Raw genomic sequence first — 23476 nt, 5'->3', positions numbered from 1 at the left:
AAAGGGGGTCATTGGGCTTAGGATGCATATAGTAACATAATTGTTCCCCATAATAGATTTTGTTTAAAAATAATCTTTTCTATTTAAGTTCCCGAAACAAGTTTTGAATAGAAGAATATCTTTGCTAACTGCACAAAGTTTTTATTCCTAAAATAGAAATACATTTGGTATTATTCTCAAATTTTTATGAGTTAAGATTTCTTTTACTTTTGGATATATTTATTACATTTTTCTCTTCTTCTTTTTTTTTCCTTTCTTCTTTTTTTCTTCCTCTAGCTAGTCACCTACCTTAGCCATGGCCGACAACCGGCTAGATGAGAGCCGACGAGGTCACCAACCTCAAGGGAGCCTCACGATGTTTGGGTGACGTTGAGTCTTACTAGTGTCTAGGCAAGGCTTGAGCCAACAAGGTTGCCAGACCTCATTTGGCCGGTTGCTAGCCATCACCAAGGCTGGCAACTAGCTAGAGAAGAAAAGAGGAAGAGAAAAAGAAAGAAAAGAAAAGACGAAAAAAAAAAAATGGTTTGAGTTTTATAATTGAGTTGTTCCCGAAAACAAAAAAGCATTGTTTTTTACTTCTTGATTTTTTGTTTCAAATTTATGTTCGGAAACAAATTTATTCTCAAGAGCAAAAATGTACACAAATGGATTTTCATTCTTTTTCTGTTTCGGGGAGAAAAAAAGGGGGGAATACAAGTGTTACCAAACTGCACCTTAATACAGATCCTTAGCCCTTTTGTGATCTCATTTGGATTTAATCAACTGAAATCTGATCCATCACTCTTCATATATTCCCAGAACAGCATCACTGCATATTTTCCTGTCTATGTTGGATATCTGATCTTTCGCAGGCAGCAAAAATTCCTCCCCATTTGGATTTAATCAACTGAAATCTGATCTTTCACTGCATATTTTCCTGTCTACGTTCAAGTTCTTTCAGGTCATTCTCCCTTAAGGACCTTGGCGTTCTGCACTATTTTCTGGGTGTCTTATTTATACCAACTTCCGGAGGTCTTTTCTGATCCGCCACAAGTACATCAGGGCCATTCTCGCTCAAATCAACGTGCTTATTGGTTGGTCCTAAGGAAGCTGCCACCCCGTTTATCTTCCAGTAGCGGATTATCTCTTCATGACCGTTCGCCTGTTACTGATGCTACAAATCATGGCCAAGTTATCAGTTCTCTTCAGTACTTATCTCTAGCAAGAACTGACGCTGCCCTTCCTGTGAACAAATTATCTCAGTTCATGCAGCAATGCATATTACCTCTGTACTTTTCTCCAATCTTGAGACGAAGTACCGTGACCAAAATTGAATAGTGGCAATACTACGACAACTATGCGATTTTCTCAAATTCATAATTAGGCCAACGCACTGCTTTCACTGGTTGAGCTCGGCTATTCTTCTTTTCTGCTTGAAATGTGGGAGAAGCTTGTTGCACTTGCCCTAATATATGCTTTACGTCATGTGCCAGTTGCCCTAGCTAGCAAGCTGTGTCACATGTTCGCAACTAGAATACGCAAGGCGAGGGAAAAGTCAGAAGAAAAAGGAAGTCTTTCGCCATCAGAATATAGAAAGCTCGAAAGCCTATGAAGCGGGGATAAGCGAAACGTAGTTTTCTCTAAATTGTAATCTTGCAAGCCACTTTTATTAGAAGCCATCTAGGTAAAATACAATGGTTCGTACATAAATGAAAACATAAACTGAGGCTTTGCATAAATTGGGCCCAGCTTACTGATTTAAATGAACTTTTGTATGAGTGGATTAGACGCACGACACAAATTCGATTTCACACACTCTTGAAAACAACCGGTCTAGTGATCAAGTCATTCACCCGATCCACCTGAGTTTTCTGCTCACATTTCGCCCGTTTGTAAGGGTAATGGGTTATTCTTATGATTAGGGCGTTCATCAAACTCATCTAACCCTAAGTATTTCTAAATCTCAGAAAATGACCGAAGAAAAACCCTAGCTCGTCCGACCTAAGTATTTCAAAACCTCGTGAATGACCGACGACAGATCTCCTCCTTCCTGATTTTTTTTATAATGTAGAGGTACGGGCATGGAATTTTCTTAATTTTCTTTTTTTCTAGGAAAGAGCATGGAAGCCATGTAAAAAATGGTTGTAAACAGAAACTATGGATTTGACTTCTATTTCAATATATCCACACTTTACATTTCATGCAAAGAGGACAAAACCGACATATATTCACATGCCTTGCATGAGAGTTTATATGATCTGTTTGATATACAATTTTTTTGATTACAAAGAGATAACCCAACAACGTATGATGAGTAAAAAAAGATTGAAAAAATAGACGAACCCTTCATGTTAAAAACATTCTTCAGCTTTCTTCAGTTAGCCCTCACGGCTTTGTCGTGGCTCGAGCCCCGTACTTGGCCGCGAACCTGTGGAACAAGACCAGGGCATTGCTGGTGGTCATGGCCACGTTCAGGACCTTCCCCTTGAGCACGGCCTTGGTCTTGCCCATCCGATTTCGGGAACTCGTCAAGGCAGGTCATGGCATCAGTCTGGGCGGCGCTCACCCAGGAGTCCACGTTGCTGATGTGCCAGTAGAAGTTGTCACCCACGGTCTCCTGGCCGAACTGCCGCAGCTCCTTGATTGACTGCATGAGCTGGTCGATGCTGTTGTCAATCTGGTCCATGCAGTCCTGGACGGGCTGGTAGTCGTGGGCCTTCATCACCTTGAGGTCCCCGGCTATTTTGACCATGTAGGCCTTCGTATACCTGGCCTTATAGAGGCTCACGGTGAGGGCGGCCTGGGCGAGCTGCTGTGGACTCTTGAGGGAGCCGTTGGCGTAGCCAGAGAGGGCACTGGACGCACAGCGTGGGGTACCTGGTTGCGCGGCATGACATCTCTATGTAGGTACGGGAGCGTGAGCGCCTCGCGGGCCGGCGCAACCGAGGCTGAAACACAAATGAGGAAAACAGTAGGAGCGGAAGGCTCAGCTTGGCCATGGTTTCTGACGGTCGAGAAGCCTTGATTTTGCAGGAGCAGGAATTGGCGGAAGGCTAAGGAGCTGATGCTGCTAAACTTGTTTTGATTTGCTGAAACTTTCATGGGACCAGGGGAGTTTATATAGAAGAATTTCGAGAGGTGGTCTTCCTGGCATTGATTTCAACGTGCAATTTACGTGCAATCTCAGATTGGAGATTAAATTTAGATTTCTGCCTGCCCTCGTGGGAAAGATAGGTCCGACAATAGGGTGGTCAGTTTTATTTTCTTAGCCAATTAAATTAATGGCAAAGTTAAGCCACACGAAAGGCAAGAATTGCTTTTCCTATATCATTTATCTTTACGATCTAGGGTTTGCATGATACATAGAAATTGAGAATCTTTTCTACATCAACATGCAAGAAAATTCATTCTCACGAACCATTTTAAACTCGTGACACATGTCTTTGCACTTGTGAGTAATTTGATGGGATCCCTTTTATTCAATCGATCAGGCACTCAATCAAGGCGGTTCAACTAAAGAACGCTCAACATTATAATTATTTTATAGTCTTCGATAGAAAAGACAATAGCATTTTCGGAAATTTCTGCTTTCCATTGAGTGTTAATATGTATATCCTACGTTGTAAATATCTTTGGTCAATCACTATTCAATAGAGACCACGTCGGTCCAACCCTAGATGCAATTTTTTAAATTCCAGCATGAAGTGGGAATCTCGCAAAGAAGTCCCATACTTCACTGCACTGCAAAAATTCAGATAGCTGGATGCTAGTTGCTCTCTTGTTTCCCCACACTCAACCTCACACGGAATAGATTCAATATGTAAAAATCATCGCGAGAGATTTAGGGGGGGATAATTGCTTAAGACTCCCCCTACTTTAGCAAAGATGGACAATAATCCCCAAAATTTTTGAAAAGCTGCACATTAGCCCTGAACTTTGGCACCTTTGCGTATCAACCCACATGCTCTGAAAAGTCGCATTAATTATGCTCTAGATTCTTATTATTGTTGCGGTTACTAGTTTTTCCGTATGTATAGCCATCAAGAGGTTAACTAAAGACAGACTAATTCATTTTTCTCGATCGAAACGACCTCTATTAGATTTCCTTAACTTCATACACCACGCACCGCTCTCTACTTTCTTGGCTTTGTTAATCATGTAATAGAGACTATTTTGATACATAAAATGAGAGCCAGTTCATTTCAGGTAACACTTAATGGTTACATAGACGGAAAAACTAAGGGTCGCAACAAAGATCGAAGTTTGAGGGGTAATTTATAACTTCTCGAAGCATCCGGGGGATAGTTTACAATTTCTTAAAGTTCGGGGGCTACTACTCAAAGGCGTCAAAGTTGAGCGGGTTTTGAGCAGAATTATCAGTATTTTTCAGGGCAAAGACCACGTGCAGTATGATTGGTCAACTTTCCAGGGATCTTACGCTTCATAGGTATTGGTATTCGAATTCACCTTTGACCAGATCAGACAACAGCGACCGCCCGATGAGCTTACTTTTTCTTCTCCATGTTGCCTAACGGATCGGATCAAGGAACCGAATAACTTTCAGATACGATCCAGGAATGTTGACTTTGATTAGAATATTGAGAGAGGAACATCCTCGGCCGTCGGATGGAAGATGGACGGTGGTGATGGAGGAGGGGCCCCGGCGATGCATGCGGTTGCTTTGTCCCCCGGATTGGGATGTGGCTTCCGGATTTGCACTGGCCAACATTAGGCACAATTATTGAAGGGGATTTGAATATACAAAGAAGGTTTGTCTGCAAGTTGAGATACCTCCCTCATGTGATGTTTTTGAGTAAGATGTACTAAAATTCGAGACGGGTTTATCGGGAGTTTGTAATTTGCACTCAATGTGTAACGTGAGGGTAAAAGGGTAAATTAAGTAATCGTGTACTTGGTTTGAACAAGTTAGATCCCATATTGATATCCAAATCATAAAGATCCTTCCAACCTCGAGCCATGCCCGCCACCTAGAAATTTCGTGGAATATGTGGCGAATGACAACTGTCTTGTATTCATGATGGTTTTTTCTCCCCCAATGGGCTTCTAGAGTTGTTGCTGCTTGTTTGACCCCACACATGGAACATATCTCAAATGAACATTAAGGATTCTATCACAAATAGACCAGATAACACTACTGCAAAACATATGGAAATTTGTGTTTTTCTTAAACAAGATCGTGTGCATGTGAAATACGATTGGCTTGATCTAGTAGACTTAATCTAAGCAATACCAATAATCTCAATTATCATGTACTTCATGAGTGCATATGACATGGTATTACATGGCTCCTTTAGTTACGGGACAAAGGGTTGAATTCTTTCACTTCATTTTATTTAGTTTAATGAGGTGGCTCTCTTTGGGTCCCACAATGAACTCCTGAGTATATTCCGCAGATTTACGCAATAAATAATTCTCCAAAGGAGACAGCGATCCCTCCCTCTAGAATCATCAGATCTGGATCTTAGCAATAATCCCATGGCCGTATACAGCAAAAAGCTCAGAGACAGATCCACATTACAGTGTGTAATAATATACAAATAAGACAGATAGACGTTATAGTTTATAGTAAATGAATCGATTATGGCCTCATAGGACGTTGAATCCAGCGTTATCACGTGTGACATGTTCCGGTCCAACAGGTTTATTGTGTTTGAGCCCTATTCCAGGAATCAAAAGACTCGTGTAGCAACTCCAAACAAGCTTTGACGCAACTCTTGGTCTTACCAGAGACAATTCAACTCGACCCAACGACCCTAGAATAAAAATTTCTCAATCCTTAATAAGATTGTAAAAGACCACTACAATTCCAGAGTCCAAGTTCGTTTCCACGCAAGGGCTCATGAAAGCATCCAGCAAGTTACGTAACCATGGCTTCGAGGTTTATTCCTTCCTTTCTTTTATATTTTATATTTTTTCCATTTCTCTTGATCGGCAATGTTTCGGAGAGCCACGGGTGCGGTTCTGTTGCCAGGGGAATCAAGTTGCCGCCCGTGCCAGCTTTGAGCGTTCTTTAGTATATATGCTGTTTCTCCTCTTCAGGTTCTGTAACCCATTGGATCACAGAAATGAACAGTAAGTTCAAAGTCTGCCTTTTCTTCCTCCCCTCATTAAACTATTAGAGGAAACCCAAATCAATAATAAAAGTGAAAATAGGGACTGGGGATTGAAAAAAGGATTACATCTGTGTGAAGTCAACTTTGGTTCACGTGAGCCACCACAGGTGAGGGAAAGGTCAGGGATTACAAAAAAAGAACATGCGAAGAGCTTAAGAAGCTGAGATCTATCTATAATAGATTAAGAGGAAACAGAGATTCCACCAGTAGACTCCACAAATCATCCTTGGTGGCTTTTGGGGCAACTGGACTTACATGAGAAACAAGAGGCTTGATATCAAATTAGCAAGTAGCCTGAGAAACCAGGTCACGACACCAGCAACAGATGAGTAGCTGCACATAAAATATGACAATGACTATGTACCTCTGACTATGTATCTTTCCATCAATGTCTTTAATTCCCCTTTAGCTGGATTTAATAGCTGTCTCTTAGCTAATCCAATTACATACAAATAACTGTGCTCATCGAGATGCCTATGTACATGAAAGGACTCAGTGTAAGCCTAGTCTAGAATATGGTAATTACAAATGACAAAAATTTGCAAATACCTTGGACATCAATAAAACTCGTCCAGGTGGATCCTTGGAATCTCACGGAGACACAATTATGCATCAATCTTGGGTCCAGGATAAGCTGGTAAGCTCATTATTCTCTTGTCAAGAACTGGGCCTCCCACTGTGAAATGGTACAAACTTTGGAAGGTCGACCCTCTAAGACCAAGAAGTTCGTGCACTGCAGAGACAGTTGCAAATACATTGTTACCCGATTGGAATAGCTAAGATGCCAGAAAGAACATAGGTTCGATGAAAAGAAAACAAATAATTTGACTCTGAAAATTTTGGTAGGGAGGAGGCTCATAATTGTTCGTCCCCAGTTCAATAAAACAATGAATAAAGTTCTGTATATCATCCAAAACAAACTGTTTCAATTGATGTCTGGCATCAATTTATCCCCGCATACAGTTTTGGTTACAGATAGATTGTGGGAGACAGGCCCCATCTTATTTTGTGCCCCAATGCAGCAACGGTCCATCTTTTGAAACTCTTGCCTATGAAAATATCTGGGGTTCACTCTCTGTCCAAACAAGGCGTTGAACCTAATAGGATCTTATTAAAAGCAGACTGATAAAATTTGATCCTAAGTCAAAACACCCAAGTACAAGAGGAGTTAAAAAAATTTCCTACACTCCAATGAGATAAATCTTCTGTGGCTCGTTAGCCCCACTCATAATGGCCCTATGAGATGCACTGTTTCTAGTTGTACCATATTGGGCTATTACCCAGAAGAAGAATGTGGAATTAGAATTTATTCCAGAATATTACACGTGACCTAACTGAAGCAGCCTCCCTCTTTTAAGCAATAAAAGAAATTTAAATACAAGGCTCCGATACAGGATTAGCGAAGCAAAATATACATGATCAGATGCCCATGGTGTTCCACTGTACGTGCCTGTCTGTTATCTAAACCGCATCTCCCACAGACAATGTATAAACTTTGGGTGATACTCCTACATCACCAGTTTTATCATGCTATATCTTCTACACTTTATTTGTAGAAGACTCTTGGCGTGCAAAGACATCGGCCAAATCCCCCCCCCCCCAAAAAAAAAAAAAAGAAGGCATAAACTTTCACATCAGGGACAAAAATGGTCATCATCATATATTTCCATCCACACGATAGTACGTGGCACCTAATGTGACCAACGACCACGTGACACTTTTTGTTGTTAAAAAGATAAACACGGCAAGTTTAAAATCAAGACAAAATGATGTTTATTACGATATAAAGGAAAAAGCTAAGTGAACCCCATAAACAGATTGGGCTTTGTTCTCAGAGATGCACGGCAGCCTCTGCGTGCACCCCATCACAACTGTTGCCGACCTCAAATCCGAGGTTTGCAGATCAGCGATGGTCACCCCTCCACTCTGATCTAGATCAAGGTCGGCCACAGTCATGCACAATCGTGATGGTGACACTCATGGAGGCCACCATGCGTCCCCGAGAGCAAAGCCCAATTTGTTTATGAGATCTACTCCACTTTTTTCCTTTTTTTCTTAATGAAAATCATTTTCTTAGATTTTAAGATCACTAATTTTAAATTTTTCAAAAGAAAGTGTCACGTCATTGCGCCACCTCAGTGTCATTAACCACATCAGATCGTTTGAAAGAAAATATGACAGCGCCATTTCTCATCCACCGAAAGAAAGTTCTTGCTTTTTTCTTCTTCTTTTTTGGACATTTAAGCGTCAGGCCCTTTTTGTCCGTCAAGTGTACATGATATTTTTGGGGGATTTGACCCAAAGATATCAGCTGTGCCATGCATAAAATATGCCTAAAATCTTTCAGGGTTACTATTCTTAGGCAGGGGAAATATTCTGAGTACCGTCAATTCCAGTTTTTCAAAATATGTTCCATTGAACCTTCAATAAACACAATTCAGAAGCACCTCATTATACACTAGCTGTTTACTTTTGCAATTAGTTCTCTCCTCTTTTAATTCTTCCTAAATAGTAAATAATCTAGATGCCAAGCTACAGAAGAACATGGGCAGGGAATAAGCAACCCCAAACAAGCTCCTCGTCCTTTAACAGCTATTAAAAACATTGCCAGCAACATCCGTCACTATAATCTATTCTCTACGATGAAGCACAGGCATAACTATAGCGTAATATTAAGTAAGACATATCTTATAAGTCTGGCCTCAATCTGATCATACTGATAATCCTTCAAAAATATTTTCCAGATACTCTCTAGTTGAGGATTATAATAGCAACTCAGTCTACAAAATCACATTCTTTGATTTGGGAACCAAGAAACGCTGGAAGCACAATACATCCTAATACTATCATAATAATATAACACGCAGGTTGGGGTGCATAGCTTACCTGGATCATCGAAAAAGCAGCCGATTCCAGTAGCAGATATGCCAACTGCATGTGCTTCCAGATACAAAATCTGGCCAAGCACTCCTGTTTCCCAAAACAGCCGAGGATACATCCAAGGACCCTTGTCACTCAACACAGGCTGAAAATGAGCCACCATTCCAAGACTGAAGCAGCCATCGCTGGCAATATCCTACATGCCAATATATGGGAACAAGTGATTGAAAGATGCTGGTCACAAAATATCTTGCACAGGAAATGACCAAAAGGGCCATCCAAAACTGGATTCAGCAGAATAACAAAAAGCCATTTGATGATTGACTAAATCACATTGAATTAAGGAACATCATGAGAAAAAACACGGTGCTTCGGAGAGGCGATAAATGAACTTCTCTGGGCACATGATGTTTGATATTACTGACAGACAAGTTTGTCAAACTATTCTTTGCAAAAGAAAGTCCTTCCCATATATTGTTTGGGCCAACGGGAAAAGGAAAATAAGCCAAAGTTCAGCTGCATCAGCTTCCTCCAGTCTTAGCATCTACATTGTTACAATATTTTTTGCCTATGATCTTCGAGAGCCGAACATTGATCACATAGCTCAAACTAATTGCTAGCAAAATATTAGGAAGATTGACTTGCCTGATGACATGATAGTTGCTTTGCTAGCTCCTGACAGTCACCTCTAGCAAGTCGATACAAGGGAAGACTAGAAGGGCATCCCTCTGGCTTCAGCCACTCAAAGTCAGGCCTTGTAGCTTTCTTGAGCTTTTCAAAATGATCTTCGTTCCTCACCAAGAAATACAAACCCTTTGGTAACCCAGTCACTCTGTGAACAAACAAGGCAGCATGCACCTCAGCATCCCATGAAAGAACTCGATATGGCAAGGCCAGCTGTTTTTCTGCTTTCCTCCATTCCCAGAACCCGAAGGAACACAATGCAACAGTATCTGATAAAACGTGGCTCTATCAATTGCAGTCACTCCATCCATGTCCACTGCACTTCTACGCTTCCTTACAACTTCCCTAATACTAAATCCCTTGTACGAATTTTCGCTATGACTCTCACTCTCACAAAATGGATCAATGGAAAATCTATCTCCCGCCGTCAAGGGCTTCTTCGCAGCCTCAGCCGTTCTATGTATAATATCCCAACAAATATGCTCCTTGCTAAGCACATTAGGCTTCCCCTTCCATTCCAATCCCGGAAACTCTGACAAAGCTGAGCTCAATTCCCTATAATTCACATTGAATTCACCAATTCCCCTAGGAAAAACAACCAATACACAATCTGGATGCTCAAATTCAATGTCTACCATCTTCCCCTTAACAGGCCTAGGCGGGATCTCAAATTCGGGGAAAATATGAAGTCCCATCAGCCTCTTCAAATCCTCATGACTCAACCCATCGAGAAGCTTCACGTCCCACCCAAGCCCTGCGGCCGCCATCGCAACCGCAGCAATTGCATGGCCCACGTCATGATTACAATACCTAAAGGCTCGCTCTCCATACTTCCAAGCCTCTCGCCAAAAGATGGAACTCAGGCCGACGAGGAAAGAATTGGCGGAAAGAACTTGGGCAAGAACCCAGATGGCAATTCGGCTCTTACCTCCAGGGAATGCTCCTTGGGCGCGTAATGCGCGACGAAACCCGAACCAGACAGGGACTCGACGCCCGGGGCGATCAAGTAAGCCTCGGTCGGGTGCAAATTGCCGCTGCTGGGGTTAACCCGGAGCGACCAGGTGGAGGATCCCGCGGTCTTCCAGGCGGACAGGGCGAGCGAGTCGTAGAACAGCTGCGACACGGCGGTGTTGGAGATGGGTTGCGGAGGAGGGAGCGAACGGAACAGGGAGGAGTACGAAGGAGGGGGCGGGGCGGGGGCGGGGGCGTCGACGAGGCTTGACGGCTGGCCCTGGGGCCGGTCGCCGGCGGGGAGGTGGAGGAGGGAGAGGAGAGGGCGGCGGCGTAGCGGCGGAACGGTTGGGCTGGTTCGCCCAGTCGAGGCCGCGGGGGCCGCGGGCGTAGTTGGAGAAGGAGTGCTTGGTCTGGTCGTGGTACGTGAGGACCTGCGGGAGGCTCCGAGGTCGGCCTTGGGGTCGGCCGTCGAGGTCGAAGGCGAAGGTGAAGGAGAAGAGGAGGAGGAGGAGGAGGAGGAGGAGGAGAAGGACATGGCGGGCCGGCGGCGGAGGTGGCGGAGGGGAGGGCGGTTCAGAGGAGAGGAAGGAGAAGTGGAGCTGTGACATTTTCTAGAGCCTGTCTCCCTCCTGCCTTTGCCTTCGGCTCCTTGTGGATTCTTCCATGGCTTCCTTCGTTCGAATGCTCGAGAAAAAAAAAAGGTGAGTTCTCATTGGAATCTTAGGTGCGTTTGATAAGTTTCCTTTTAAAAATTATTTTAAGGAGCTATTACTGTTCTGGAAGATAATTTTTTAATAGAAAAAGCATTTGATAATCGCATAAAATTTCTATTCTTAAAATAAATAAATAAATAAATAAATAAATAAAACACGTTTGATAAACTTGTATAATTTTTAATTTTTAATTTTTTTAATTTTTTTCTTTTTTTCCTTTTGCCAATCACCGGCCTCGACCATGGCCGAGAAGCGGCCGACAAGGGCCAACGGCCTCGCTAGGGGTCGGCGTGGCTAAGCCTCGGCGGCGGGGCGCAAGGTCGGCCTCACCTTGGCGGGCGTCGTCGCGTCGTCGGCCCTCAACGGCCGACTGCCGACAATAATCAAGGCCGGTGATCGGCTAAAGAAAAAAAAATGAATGAAAAAATAGAAGAGAGAAAATTTGTTTCTCGAAATGTTCCGGAACTTCTTGTTTCTGTTTGTTTTACGTTATTGTTCATGGAACATAAACAAATCCTGAGAACAAAAACGTAAACAAAAGCATTTATGTTCTTTTTTATTCCTCGGGAACAAAAAAAAAAAATAGAAATTGTGTTCATTACAAGAAAAAAAAAACACAAACAAACGCACCCTTAGACAATAAAGAAGATGGGGGATTTCTCTAAAATAAGGATAATCTCAAGAACAACATATTGAAATATCACATTGAAATAAAGTCAATCATTTAAGTATAATTTTTAATATATCATTCATTCTATGTGGATTTTTATAATTAATATTTCATTTCAATGTGAATTTATGTAAAAAAATTTGAATTTTATTATTTTATTATTATTATTTTTTTCTTGTGTCGGTAAGAGTCATCAACAACTCTCATCAATGGCAAGGGTTGCCTCACCTTCTGTTGGCATGGCCATAAAGGCCCTGAAAAAGGTGGTCTTGCCCATAATTGTCGACGGGCTTCACATCCTCACTAAGACCCTAGGCCTTCACGACCTTGTTAGATCTGAGTGAGTGCGACTACTCAAATTTGACAAGAGCTTTTGCACTTCAGCTTAGGGCAAGGTGGCCCTCGCCCAATTTGGGCAAGACCTTTGCAACTAGTGAGGATTGCACAATGATCCTCACTAGCATTGGAAAAGAAAAAGCAAAAATAAGGAACAGAAAATTCAAAAACAAATTAAAAAATTATTCAAATTTGTACCAATAAATCACGTAGGACAACTGGTATTTAATCGGATTTTTTAGAAAGGCAAATCGCCAAAGACACTTAAATAATTGATTTTTTTGAAATTTGTGGTATTTCAGTGAGAAAAAAAAGTTATGACCCTTAAATAAGCACCATACGAAATCTACGACACTCTTATTGTTCTTATCCCAAATAATCTCTTTTAATTTTAGGCACTAAAAATGCGATTATTGATGCATACATGCATGCATAAGTTTAACATTTGAAAATTACGAGGAACCACCTTAAATAAGTGCACTATAAATTTTAAAATATATTACAATAGTTCGATCAAATAATAAATTTTCAAATAGTACAATTAAATCCTAAAACTTTTCAATTTAGCGAAATGAATTCCATTGTTAATCCATTTGATTTGGCTAATCTAAAGATACATAATGCCAATGTGGCGTTCACCAAGCAACACATTAGTAAAAAAAAAAAAAAAAAACACTTGAAAATGCAAAAAGAAAACAGAAAAAAGGGATAACAATTAAAAAATAAAAAGCTAAAAAGCTAAAACCACCGCTAGAAGACTCGGCAACCCCGCCTTCACCACTCCCGCAGTCGCATCACCACTACCACTGGCTGACCTCACCACCACCATTAATCACCATAGCTTTAAAACTTCCAGTACATTCTATACAATTATACTTTCGTAATCACTTTTAGATCTTCTATACAATTATACTTTCGTAATTACTTTTAGATCTTCTACAGCACTTACCTCTTTTAAGGAAAGAAATGGTTGATGGCATAAACGATATAAAAAATAATAATAATATACAAATATATGTGAAAGAGAAAGATTTTAAGATTTAAAAGTTTAAGAAGGTTGTTACAAATTTAAATGTTGAAAGTATGATAGGATCATATGAGAGATGAAATATACATAAACAATTGGAGATATTTTGGGGAAAGTATTAAGATCCCTTAAATGTAATTGATAGAAACAGACTGCCAATAAAAATATTATTATAAAGAAGTTGTATAAACATATATCATAAGAAAATAATATTTTAAGATCTGTTGTAGGATTAAAAGATTCAAATTTTAATATGGAAATGTGTGAGAGATAAAATAAAATTATTAATTCTGCATATTTATCCATACACGAAATATTTATAGAATAAATGGACCAGTTTCCACTCGTTGGGCATCACTTGATTCAGACTCTCAATCGGATTACTCAAGGAATGAGAATCGTATTCCTACTCTCTCTTTTTTTATCAAGATGAAGTCTTTATCACAATATGAAATATTCTCATCTTAGGGTTCTAATTCCTTAGGAATCCAATCCAGTGGTGAATCAAATGAGGCCTTGAAGCTTGCCAGATGAAGACCTGGAATTGAATTGGAGTATGATGAATAAGCCAAGTCCCGTGCCCTCTAAAGTGAAAAACCATGGAAATGACTTGGGCAACCGTCGGAGGGTTATTATACGTTGGAGTTATGTATTGATAAAGGCATAGCCTTGGTCACGCTAACACAACGTGCGAAGAAAGAACCTTAATAAAGGACATTTAATTTGAATATCTAACCTTTTTCACTTTGTTCCGCAAATCAAAAGAAGGTTTGGATTTCATATACTCCTCATTTTGCATAGATCATTATCTCTTCTACAAGAAATTGGTAACTAAAAGAAGAATTTCTTTATATAAAGTTTGAAAAGTTTGATTCGAAAATTTGAAAAAGACTATGCACTAAGGACAAGAAAGTCTCCTCCACGCATCCAAATCACAAATTACTATAATCTGTTGAGTTTTTGTAGATTGAATTCAAAAGAAGCTCAATTTAAGAAAACAAACTTCTTTTTTGAATTTTAAAACACAAATGAATGATGAGGATGTTGCCGCCACAATAACAAAATTTGTAAAAACTATCATAAGGAGGAGGAAAAAAAAAGGTGAAGAGGAAAAAGTGGAAAAATGCAAAAGAAGGGGAGCGAATCATCATAAAGAAGCAACAAATTGAGGGGCATAAGTAAAGTGTAGGAAAATCTTGACAAAGTTGAGTTAATTTGTGTCCAATCTTAATTACTATTTTGACGATGTAAGATTGGGTACATGTGTGTTAAAACTTGCTAAGTTCTACATAACTGGCTAGTCCATTTTCTATTTTCCCTATTTTTCATCATTAATAAATAGGGAGACTTTCGTCATTTCCTTTTTCTTATTTAAATTGTCATTTTATTATGACAAAAAGATAGTGAAATTTATAAAATGCATTCGTGGTCCTTGATATATATATAAGGGTACTATGTAAAGTATAAGAAATGAATGTAGAGTGATTTCAATATATATATAAAGAGAGAGAGAGAGAAAGAATTGTTGTTAAGTGATTAGTGATTTAATCCAAATGTCTACGTTTGTTTGGATTGTTTATTATGTGGAAAAATTATGTAAGTTCTATATCTATAATGTAATCGTAAAACTACTAATTCTGTGAATTTATCTAATATGAGGTATAATAATTCAAGAGTGATAATAATAATAATAAATAAGAGACGAATCAGGTGAAGAAATGAAATATAGATGAAGATTAAGTCAATTATGATTTCAATCATAAAATGATATGAAACGTAATTGAAAGTAATTAAAATAACAATGTGATCTCACATAGGGGCGATAGTCTACTCTCGAGCAGAGATCCCACTGATATTTATAAATAGTAATTAACAATGTGATCTCACACAGGAATGGTAGTCCGCACTCAAATAGAGATCCCACTTATATGCGTGATAAAAAAAAAAAAAAAAAAAAAAAAAAGGTGACATTCGACAAGAGTGGTACTTCGCGCCCCCCACTTAAAATGAAAGTAAAAGAAGGCTAATAATATGAAGTGATAATGCCAACAAAAACTTGATTGGTTATATTATTGAGTGATAAGAAAACATACGGGTGATTGATATAAGTGATTGGAGATGATTACAAGTGATCGGAGATATTTTGAAGAAATGATTGTAAGTGATTGGGGTGATTACAAGTGTTTGGAAATTGATTACAAGTAAAGACAAGTGATGGATAGATGAAAGTAAAATGTTGTGATTAAAGGAGGCTTTTAGGACGCAAGATGGCAAGAGCACAACAACACAAGTGAGTTAAAGGCAAGTGATAGTCTCATTCTTCTTCTGCACTCCCTTTATACTTTATAGGCAAAGATCAGACGATTTTTTTTTTTTTTGGTCTTGGACGAATCTATAAGAGCATCTTCAATCCATCAGCGACGTCTTCGAATTCTTTTCTTCAAATGGAAAATGATGGTGTTCTTTAAAAAAAAACCTTTTTTTTTTGTCTTTTTCGACTTTTGTTTCTTTTGCTAATTGGTGATTGATAATTTCCTCTACTCATTTCCATCCTCATCTGACAGGTTGATCCCATAGCAATCATCTTCATTTGTATTAACACTATGATGGGATTGATCATCTTCAGAGGAACTTAGAGATTTTGGAGGTGGCTTAGTAATTGGAAATTCTAACATGAGTTTTGACAATGCAAAGCGATATTCCTTTAGTGACTACATGGCAGCCAAATGGGCTTGAGCTAGTGATTTTTGTTAAAGAAATTTAGTAATTTTGTGATCAGTTGATTTGTGATTTCCCCGATTTAACCAATTCAGAACTGCTTCCTCAAAAGGTTTTCTGTAAATATAAAATTGTCTCACCACTCAGCTTTGAATCTCCTAAGTGGGTGCAGGGGATGGGAAGGATGACAGGGCTAATTATAATCAAATTCCTAGGTCGTGACCCAAGAAACCAGAAAATTAATGAAAAAATGCACAAGATTTGAAAATTTTGATTCATGCTTAATTGGTTTGAAATAGGTGTGAAAGATTTTCAGGTTGGTTTTAAAGTGTGGAGGTAATATTTCAAAGACAAGGCCAAAGTGACTCCACCATTTTTGGAACCAGAAAGTTATTGTTCAGTGTTGAAATCTATTTTGAAATAAAAAAGCTAAGTATGACGGTCATCTTCATTTTGGCGAAAAAATGCATTCCACTAGGCTTTTTGATAATCCTAGTAAGTGAAAGTGGGAAGATATGGTAATTTGATGATTAATCTGGCGATTGGGGTTGTGATTATGAGGTTTCGACAATTGCTTTGCCTTTATCTTTTTTGGATTTTGGCATTATTTTTCCTGAAAAAATTTGCTAGTCAAAAAATCAGATAAATAATTTGATGATCTTTTAATAAATTCAATATCAAAATCAAAGACGAGACAAAGTATGGCTTACCATCGGGCAAAATTTTATTTTTGAAGCAATATTTAATGCATCATTTTATAATACTTCTTTTGATGATTTACAACAAATACGTAATAAGAACTTTTGATTTAAAAGATTACCTTGGAATTTAAATATTGTTAAAACAATGGCTAATATCTTCTTTGATGGTAGAGTAATTTTATTGAGTTCGGTTCCAATGTTTAGAAACAAATTGTGCTATTTGTTTTTTAATATTTTTTACTTCTTTTAGAATACATCCATAACCTATATCTAAAACATCTATTTCTATTATTTTGAAAGTAAAAAGATCGACAAAATGGAGGCAAGGTATTTCTTTAACATAGGTTTTGATTTGTTTAACAATATGAAAGTGAGTTGATGTCCATGGTGGATGGTTTTTTTGTAATCTTTGATGTAAAGGTTTACATAATATATTCATATTTGGGAAAAAATCTACAATGTAATTGAGACTTCTTAGAAATCTTTGTAAATGGTTTTATCTTTAATTTCATTAGGAAATTTTTCTGCAAAAATTATTGATCTTTCAATTGGGATGATACTTCCTTGAAAAATGTAATGTCCTAAACATCTAATTCTTGTTTGAAAGAGTGATATTTTGGTAAGAGAAACTACTAAGCCATTTTTCTTAAGAATACTTATGAATACTAAAATATGTTTAAAGTGTTGATCTATACTAGAAGAAAAAATTAAAACATCATCTACATAGACTAAAATATATTTAGAGTGAGGATTAAAAATATCATTCATTATTTTTTGAAATTCAGAAGGAGCGTTTTTCAATCCAAAGGGCATTACATTCCATTCATATTGTCCAAATAGTACTGTAAACACTGTTTTATATCTATCTAATTCATTTATTTGAATTTGCCAAAATCCAGATTTCATATCCAACTTGGAAAATAATTTTGAGTTATGAAGTTGATTAAGTAAATTCTTTTTGTTTGGAATTGGAAACCTAATCCATTTAAATGCTTTATTCAAAGGTTTCTAATTGACACGTGCGCGCACACATGATGTTTGATTCTACAAAACTTGAGTTATATTAAATATCTTTCATGTTCACCAAAGCATGTAGAAGATGATATTTCTGGAAATTGTGTTTTATACCTAATATTTTTTTGGTGATATTGTGTGAACATGAGCTAAAATGCATATTCTTTATGTTATCCCTTTCCATTATTATCACTTTTTGATTATGACAAAAGGGGGGAGAATATATATGCATCTATCTTTATTGGTTGATTATATTTCCACATTTTTTGGGTGCATAATATTGAACTCTAGTTATATTTTAATATATTGTTATGCTCAACTTATTTATTATTTCCTATTAATATGCATTGAAAATCTTAAAATTTGAAAATTGCATTATGTGCTTATTATGCCATTATCTGAGCTCTTATTTTTGGCAAAATAAGCAAATTTCTTCTATGTTTCATGCACACAAAATTTAATATTTCTAAAAGTGTGATTGCATATATGTATATTCAAATATTATTTTTCTACATAAAAATGAGGGAGACTGTTAAAAAAATCCTTTATGATGTTTTGAAAATGACAATATAATTAAAGGCTATTAATGTATTTAATGATTTAGTAACTAGGTGAAGGACATACAAACATTATGCGGATTGTATCCTAACAAGATGTCTAAAGGTTTTGAGTTCTCTATCAATGGTGAACAAGGCACTAGGCATAGAGTTATCTGCAAGTTGAAGGTACTTGAGTAGAAGGTAAAAAAGTCTAGGATGAGGAGTTTGGTAAAACTTGAATGTACCATTGATAGGTGAATGACGAGGTAGAGCCATTATTGCAAACCAAAAGATAGAAGGTAGAGTGAAGTTGATATCCTTTACCGATATCAAAGGAATCCAAAGTATGAAGTGAAAGGCAAATGACAATTGGATGGGTCTTGATGGAGGTGAACAAGTCAAGAAGAAAGTTCAGGCAGACTTGGAGAATCCAAACAAGGTGAATTGTTTATATAGTCTTGGATCACTGAGATACTAAGGAAGACTAATAGATGGCAATTTGTAAGTTATTTAGAAGCAAGCAGCTTGGACGTAACCATGAATTGCTGAAAGAAGTGGCTCGTGCAAATAACATGTTGATAACATGTTTATATGATGTGGATAAAAAGACTAGGGATGATCCGTTCTAGAGTGAGTAGGTTCTAGAGTTGGAACCTAGAACCTACCTTATTATAACCAACTCTCAATTTTTGGACCTGAAACCTATCCTGTTTTCCTGAAACTAGTTCTGGAACCCATCCTATTTTTTCGGTCTGGTTCTAAGGTCTATCCAAGAACTTGTTTTATTTTTTTGTTCCTTTGTTTGATTCATTTTTTTTACAAGGAGTAGCAAGGAGTTTTGAGGAATGACAAAGGATGAAAGAGTGCTAAGATTAGAATTTAGAGGAAAAAGAAATTAGGATCTTTGATTTTTAGCTTACAAAACTAATTTTGAAACGGGTTCCAAAACAGGATGGTCCGGTCTAGTTCCAAGGTGAGTATTGACTTGGAACCTGTTCTCAGATGGAAATCGGTTACTGGACCTATAGGTCTTGTTCTCGGGTAATCCGATTTGGTTGCACACCCCTAAAAAAGACCCAGCTATTCCTTTGACTTAACTTGTAGGTCAAAAGATTTAACAGCAAGCACAAGATTGGAAATCTAGAGGATTGCTTGAAGAAGAATCCAACCAATTATCAATCAATTGGCAAAAATGATTATTTCCTAATACGGCCACTATATTCATAGAAACGATATTCTTGGAGTTCTTTCACTTAAGAGTTGTATGCTTTTATTGTGTCACTTAAATTATATAGGAATTCTATTTGATTGTATGGATAATTAGATCTCTGGTGATCTGATTGTTTATCTTCAACGGCTAAATTGATCATCTTAAAGATTATCCAACGACTACTTTGGAGATTGAAGACTATGATAAGATCAAACACAAGCCAATGTAAATACTCAAGAACTATAAAATAAGAACAACTTTATCTTTTGTTACATATTATGAGCAAGTTTCAAAGAGTGTTTACATTGATTGTAATCTCTTTTGAGAAGGGTACGAATATTGTAGTAGTGCTTAAGATTGTTGGTGTTAGGGGTGAGCATCGGTCTAGGGTCAACCCTGAACCAACCCTGGATCAGCCCAACCCTGTCGGTCCTAGTTCGGTTTCCAGGGAAATTAGGTTGGTCCTTGGTCCCAGAATTCCTAGACCAGCACTGTGTGGGTTGGTTCTTGGTCCTGAGAAAACCTTAAAATAAACGGCGTCAACAGTATTAAATAACTCTTTAGTGAGGAGTTCAAGTAATTTTACATTATTCTTTAATAACTTAGATTTTTAATGTATTTTACAGTGTCAATAGACATAATTTACCGAGAAGGAAAATGTTTTTGTGAGGAGTCCTCACGGCGTCCAAAAAGGCATTAACAGCTCTTTATGGCATCATCCTCTAGTATTCGTTCACTTCTGTCTTATTTGTCCTCTTGGTCTTCAATTTCCCAAAATCGAAATAAACAACTTCTCTGCTCACCACTTAACACTCGCCTCACTCGTTTTGGGTCACTTGTGACGCTCGATGCTCAATGCTTGCTTGGCTTGTTGCTTCCCACTCGACATTGATGCTCACCCCACTTGACTCTCACCACTTGCCTTTCTTAGCTGACCTCACTCATCATTGAACCCATTAGATCGGTATAGTCCTCGGTTGCCCTTTTAAGGAGTACAAAAAATGAAATAAAAAATTATTGGTTGGTCCTGGGTTGACCCTGAAATCGAACCGAATCCATTGGGTCAATTCGGTCCTCAATCACTTTTTAAGGAGTACAAAAAATGAAATAAAAAATGATTGATTGGTCATAGGTTAACCTTGAAATTGGACTGAACCCATTGGGTCGGTTTGGTCCTCAATCTTTTTTTTAAGGAGTATAAAAAATGAAATAAAAAATTATCGATTAGTCCTAAGTTGATCTTGGAACTGGACCGGACCGAACCCATTGGGTTGGTCCGGTCCTCGATCCCAAAAATTGAGGACCAGCACTATGCGGGTTGGTCCTAGGGCTAGAGGGCGGACCGGCCCAACCCGGACCATGCTCACCCTTAGTTGGTGTGATCTACTAAGCTTCAGGTAGAAGTAGAGATGTACAAAAGAACCAAGAACCATCCGGACCGCCCAAAACAAAATCGAATCGGCCCAAATCAATGGTTTCTATGGGGATTGGTCTGGTTTCCGGTTCTAATTTACTAGAACTAGTGAGTACCGACCCAATTCCCAATTACAAGTGTAGAACTGCTCACTTGGATAAGATTCACACACACACACACACACCCCATACGCACACGCACACACATTTTTTTAATTTTTTATGTTTTAACTTTTCAAACCAAAACCTAGTTTCCTCTTTGTCTCTCTCTATCTCTCACCTAACTCATCTCACGACCTTGCCCCTCTCTCTCTCTCTCTCTCTCTCTCTCTCTCTCTCTCTCTCTCTCTCTCTCTCTCTCTCTCTCTCTCTCTCTCTCTCTCTCTTGCTCTTAGTGACCTCCAGTCTCATTGATCCCTTTCTCACTCTCGCTCTAGATCGCCTTCACTCTCATCGCTCCTTTTTGTCACTCTCGCTTTCAATCGCATTTTGCCTCTGACCTCATTGCTCGCTCTCAAGTCTCACACCTCTTCCGAAAGAAATAGGGATTTCCAACTTTAAGGGCTAAGCTTTGATCTCCTTAGTTATGTTTAGTGTTTGCATATATCAAGTAATGTCCTCTGCTTAATTCGCTTTTGAGTCTTTGCACAGTGTAGGAGGTGCTAAACTCCTAAGACTCCATTATAAGAAGGTTTGGGATTTCTAAAAAAGAGAGTTACCTTCTCTGTGTTTTCTACCAACATTCCATGGCACTTTCCTTTCGTTGGCTTCTCCAATTTTTTTTTTTTACCTTTTCTCAAAGGGACAATCTTGCTATTGAGTTTTACTTCTTTGCCATTATTAACAGGAGCACCATCTAACCACATTCCCACAATCCAAATATTTTTCCCAAATCAATCCTTGTCTTTGATGATCTAAGGGGGTCAAGTATGGTGGTGGAATAGATCACGGAAAAGGAAGGTAAACTACTCCGCTTTGGATAGATAACTGCATGAATTTGTTGGGGGCATTTCAATCCATTCTATAGACCCACTCGGAAATTAGACCGGTTCGCGTGAGTCCATGTAACTAACGAGTGGTTTTTAATTCCAATTTCGGAACCGGTTCTTAATGGGAGTTTCCTAATTCTAGGTTGGGAACCATCCACCCTCAAACCAATCATCCCTAGGTAGAAATAGAAGCAAACTATTCTTGTATCTACTCAAGGATTACTAGCGGAATCCAGCTTGTTGGTGGCTGTTAGTCTGAGAGAGTGGACATGAATTTATCCCAAGTCGAACCATTATAAATCTGCACACAACTTTTTTTCTATTTCTCATTATCTGTTGTTTTTTTATTTGATAGAAGTAATGCCCAAAAAGTTTATGCTCGTATCCAGTTTGGTTCCAGACATAAAAACTCATTTCTACTTATTTTTGCAAATGGTTGTCAATTTTGTTGCATAACCTATTCAACCCCCTCTAGATTATATCACTAACCACAACACATTACAGTTTTAATCTCATTGCTATTAAGCTCCATGGCTGTCAAGTTGAGCTTAGCCATGGAAGAGCCCTATATCGGGCCATGGAGCTCCTCCATGGCTAAGGTCATGTATGTTAGGAAAACCTCCTATTATATTTTGAAGTTGACAAAATCATATATCTGTATCAATCGTAAATAACTACATATGTTGTCTTATCTCAGGTTGAATAAATGTAAGGAACGATTTATCACGACCGATAGAACATGAAGTGTGAAGTGAAAGACTAATGATGTCTGGATAGACCTTCATGGAGGTGAACAAGTTAGAGGATAGGAAGTTCATGAGGACTTAAAGGTACCATGAGAAGGTGAATAGTTCATATAGTCTCGGTCATACTCGTGGAGATAAAATGGAAGACAATGCGCAAGTTAACTAGTGGTTAGAAGCTTCGATAGACCCACGAATGTCACGGGCCTAAAGAGAGTCGACCCGCGAGGTTCCCCAGAGTTGACCCCAACTCGCCCGTGAACCTCCTGCTCTCACTCGGATTCCCACCAAGTCTTCTCCCCGAAGGTTCCAAGGGCGGGTGATACCGTCATTGAGTAATATTCTAGATTTCTATTCCATTATTTATGTCGGTAGACGGTAGTTGACATTATGTCGGTAGTTGAGGCGGTGCGATCTCGCCCGCTAGATGAAAAGTAGATCAACGGTTGTAAGCCGAGGCCCTCAACTATAAAAGAGGTGTCCTCCTTCATTTGTAATCATCAAATCCAATCCATTTCAGAAATATCAAAGCTTTCCTTTCCTTTCAGAGCTCCTCTCTCTAACTTTCTCTCTCAACGATTCGGGTAAGTGAGCGGGTAGGCATTCGATCGAGCAAGGCTTGGCTTGGGTGATCCAAAGTTGCTCGAGTCGCCGCGCGGTCACGATCCCAATCGATCGGCCCGTGACAAGTGGTATCAGAGCAAAAGAGAGATCCGTTCGAGAGACCAAGGAGCACCAACTGTTCGAAGGAATGTCGAGCCAAGAAGCTGTC

The 23476-nt window shown here is 38.7% G+C and overlaps 1 protein-coding gene and 1 pseudogene across 1 annotated transcript; both read right to left on the bottom strand.

Annotated features, from left to right (window-relative positions):
* Positions 1-2206: 2206 nt before the first annotated feature.
* On the bottom strand, positions 2207-2978 carry LOC120292648 (annotated as a pseudogene).
* Positions 2979-6144: 3166 nt separating this feature from the next.
* LOC104442254 lies at positions 6145-11197 on the bottom strand. The gene is given in 7 exon segments (XM_010055606.3): positions 6145-6846; positions 9000-9189; positions 9639-9895; positions 9898-10560; positions 10563-10974; positions 10976-11083; positions 11086-11197. Coding segments are annotated over 7 exon segments (1839 nt in total). The 5' UTR covers positions 11167-11197; the 3' UTR covers positions 6145-6718.
* Positions 11198-23476: the final 12279 nt, after the last annotated feature.

Source organism: Eucalyptus grandis, chromosome 4, assembly GCF_016545825.1.
Source record: "Eucalyptus grandis isolate ANBG69807.140 chromosome 4, ASM1654582v1, whole genome shotgun sequence".
NCBI classification, from domain to species: domain Eukaryota; kingdom Viridiplantae; phylum Streptophyta; class Magnoliopsida; order Myrtales; family Myrtaceae; genus Eucalyptus; species Eucalyptus grandis.
This window is presented reverse-complemented; position numbering and strand designations above follow the sequence as displayed.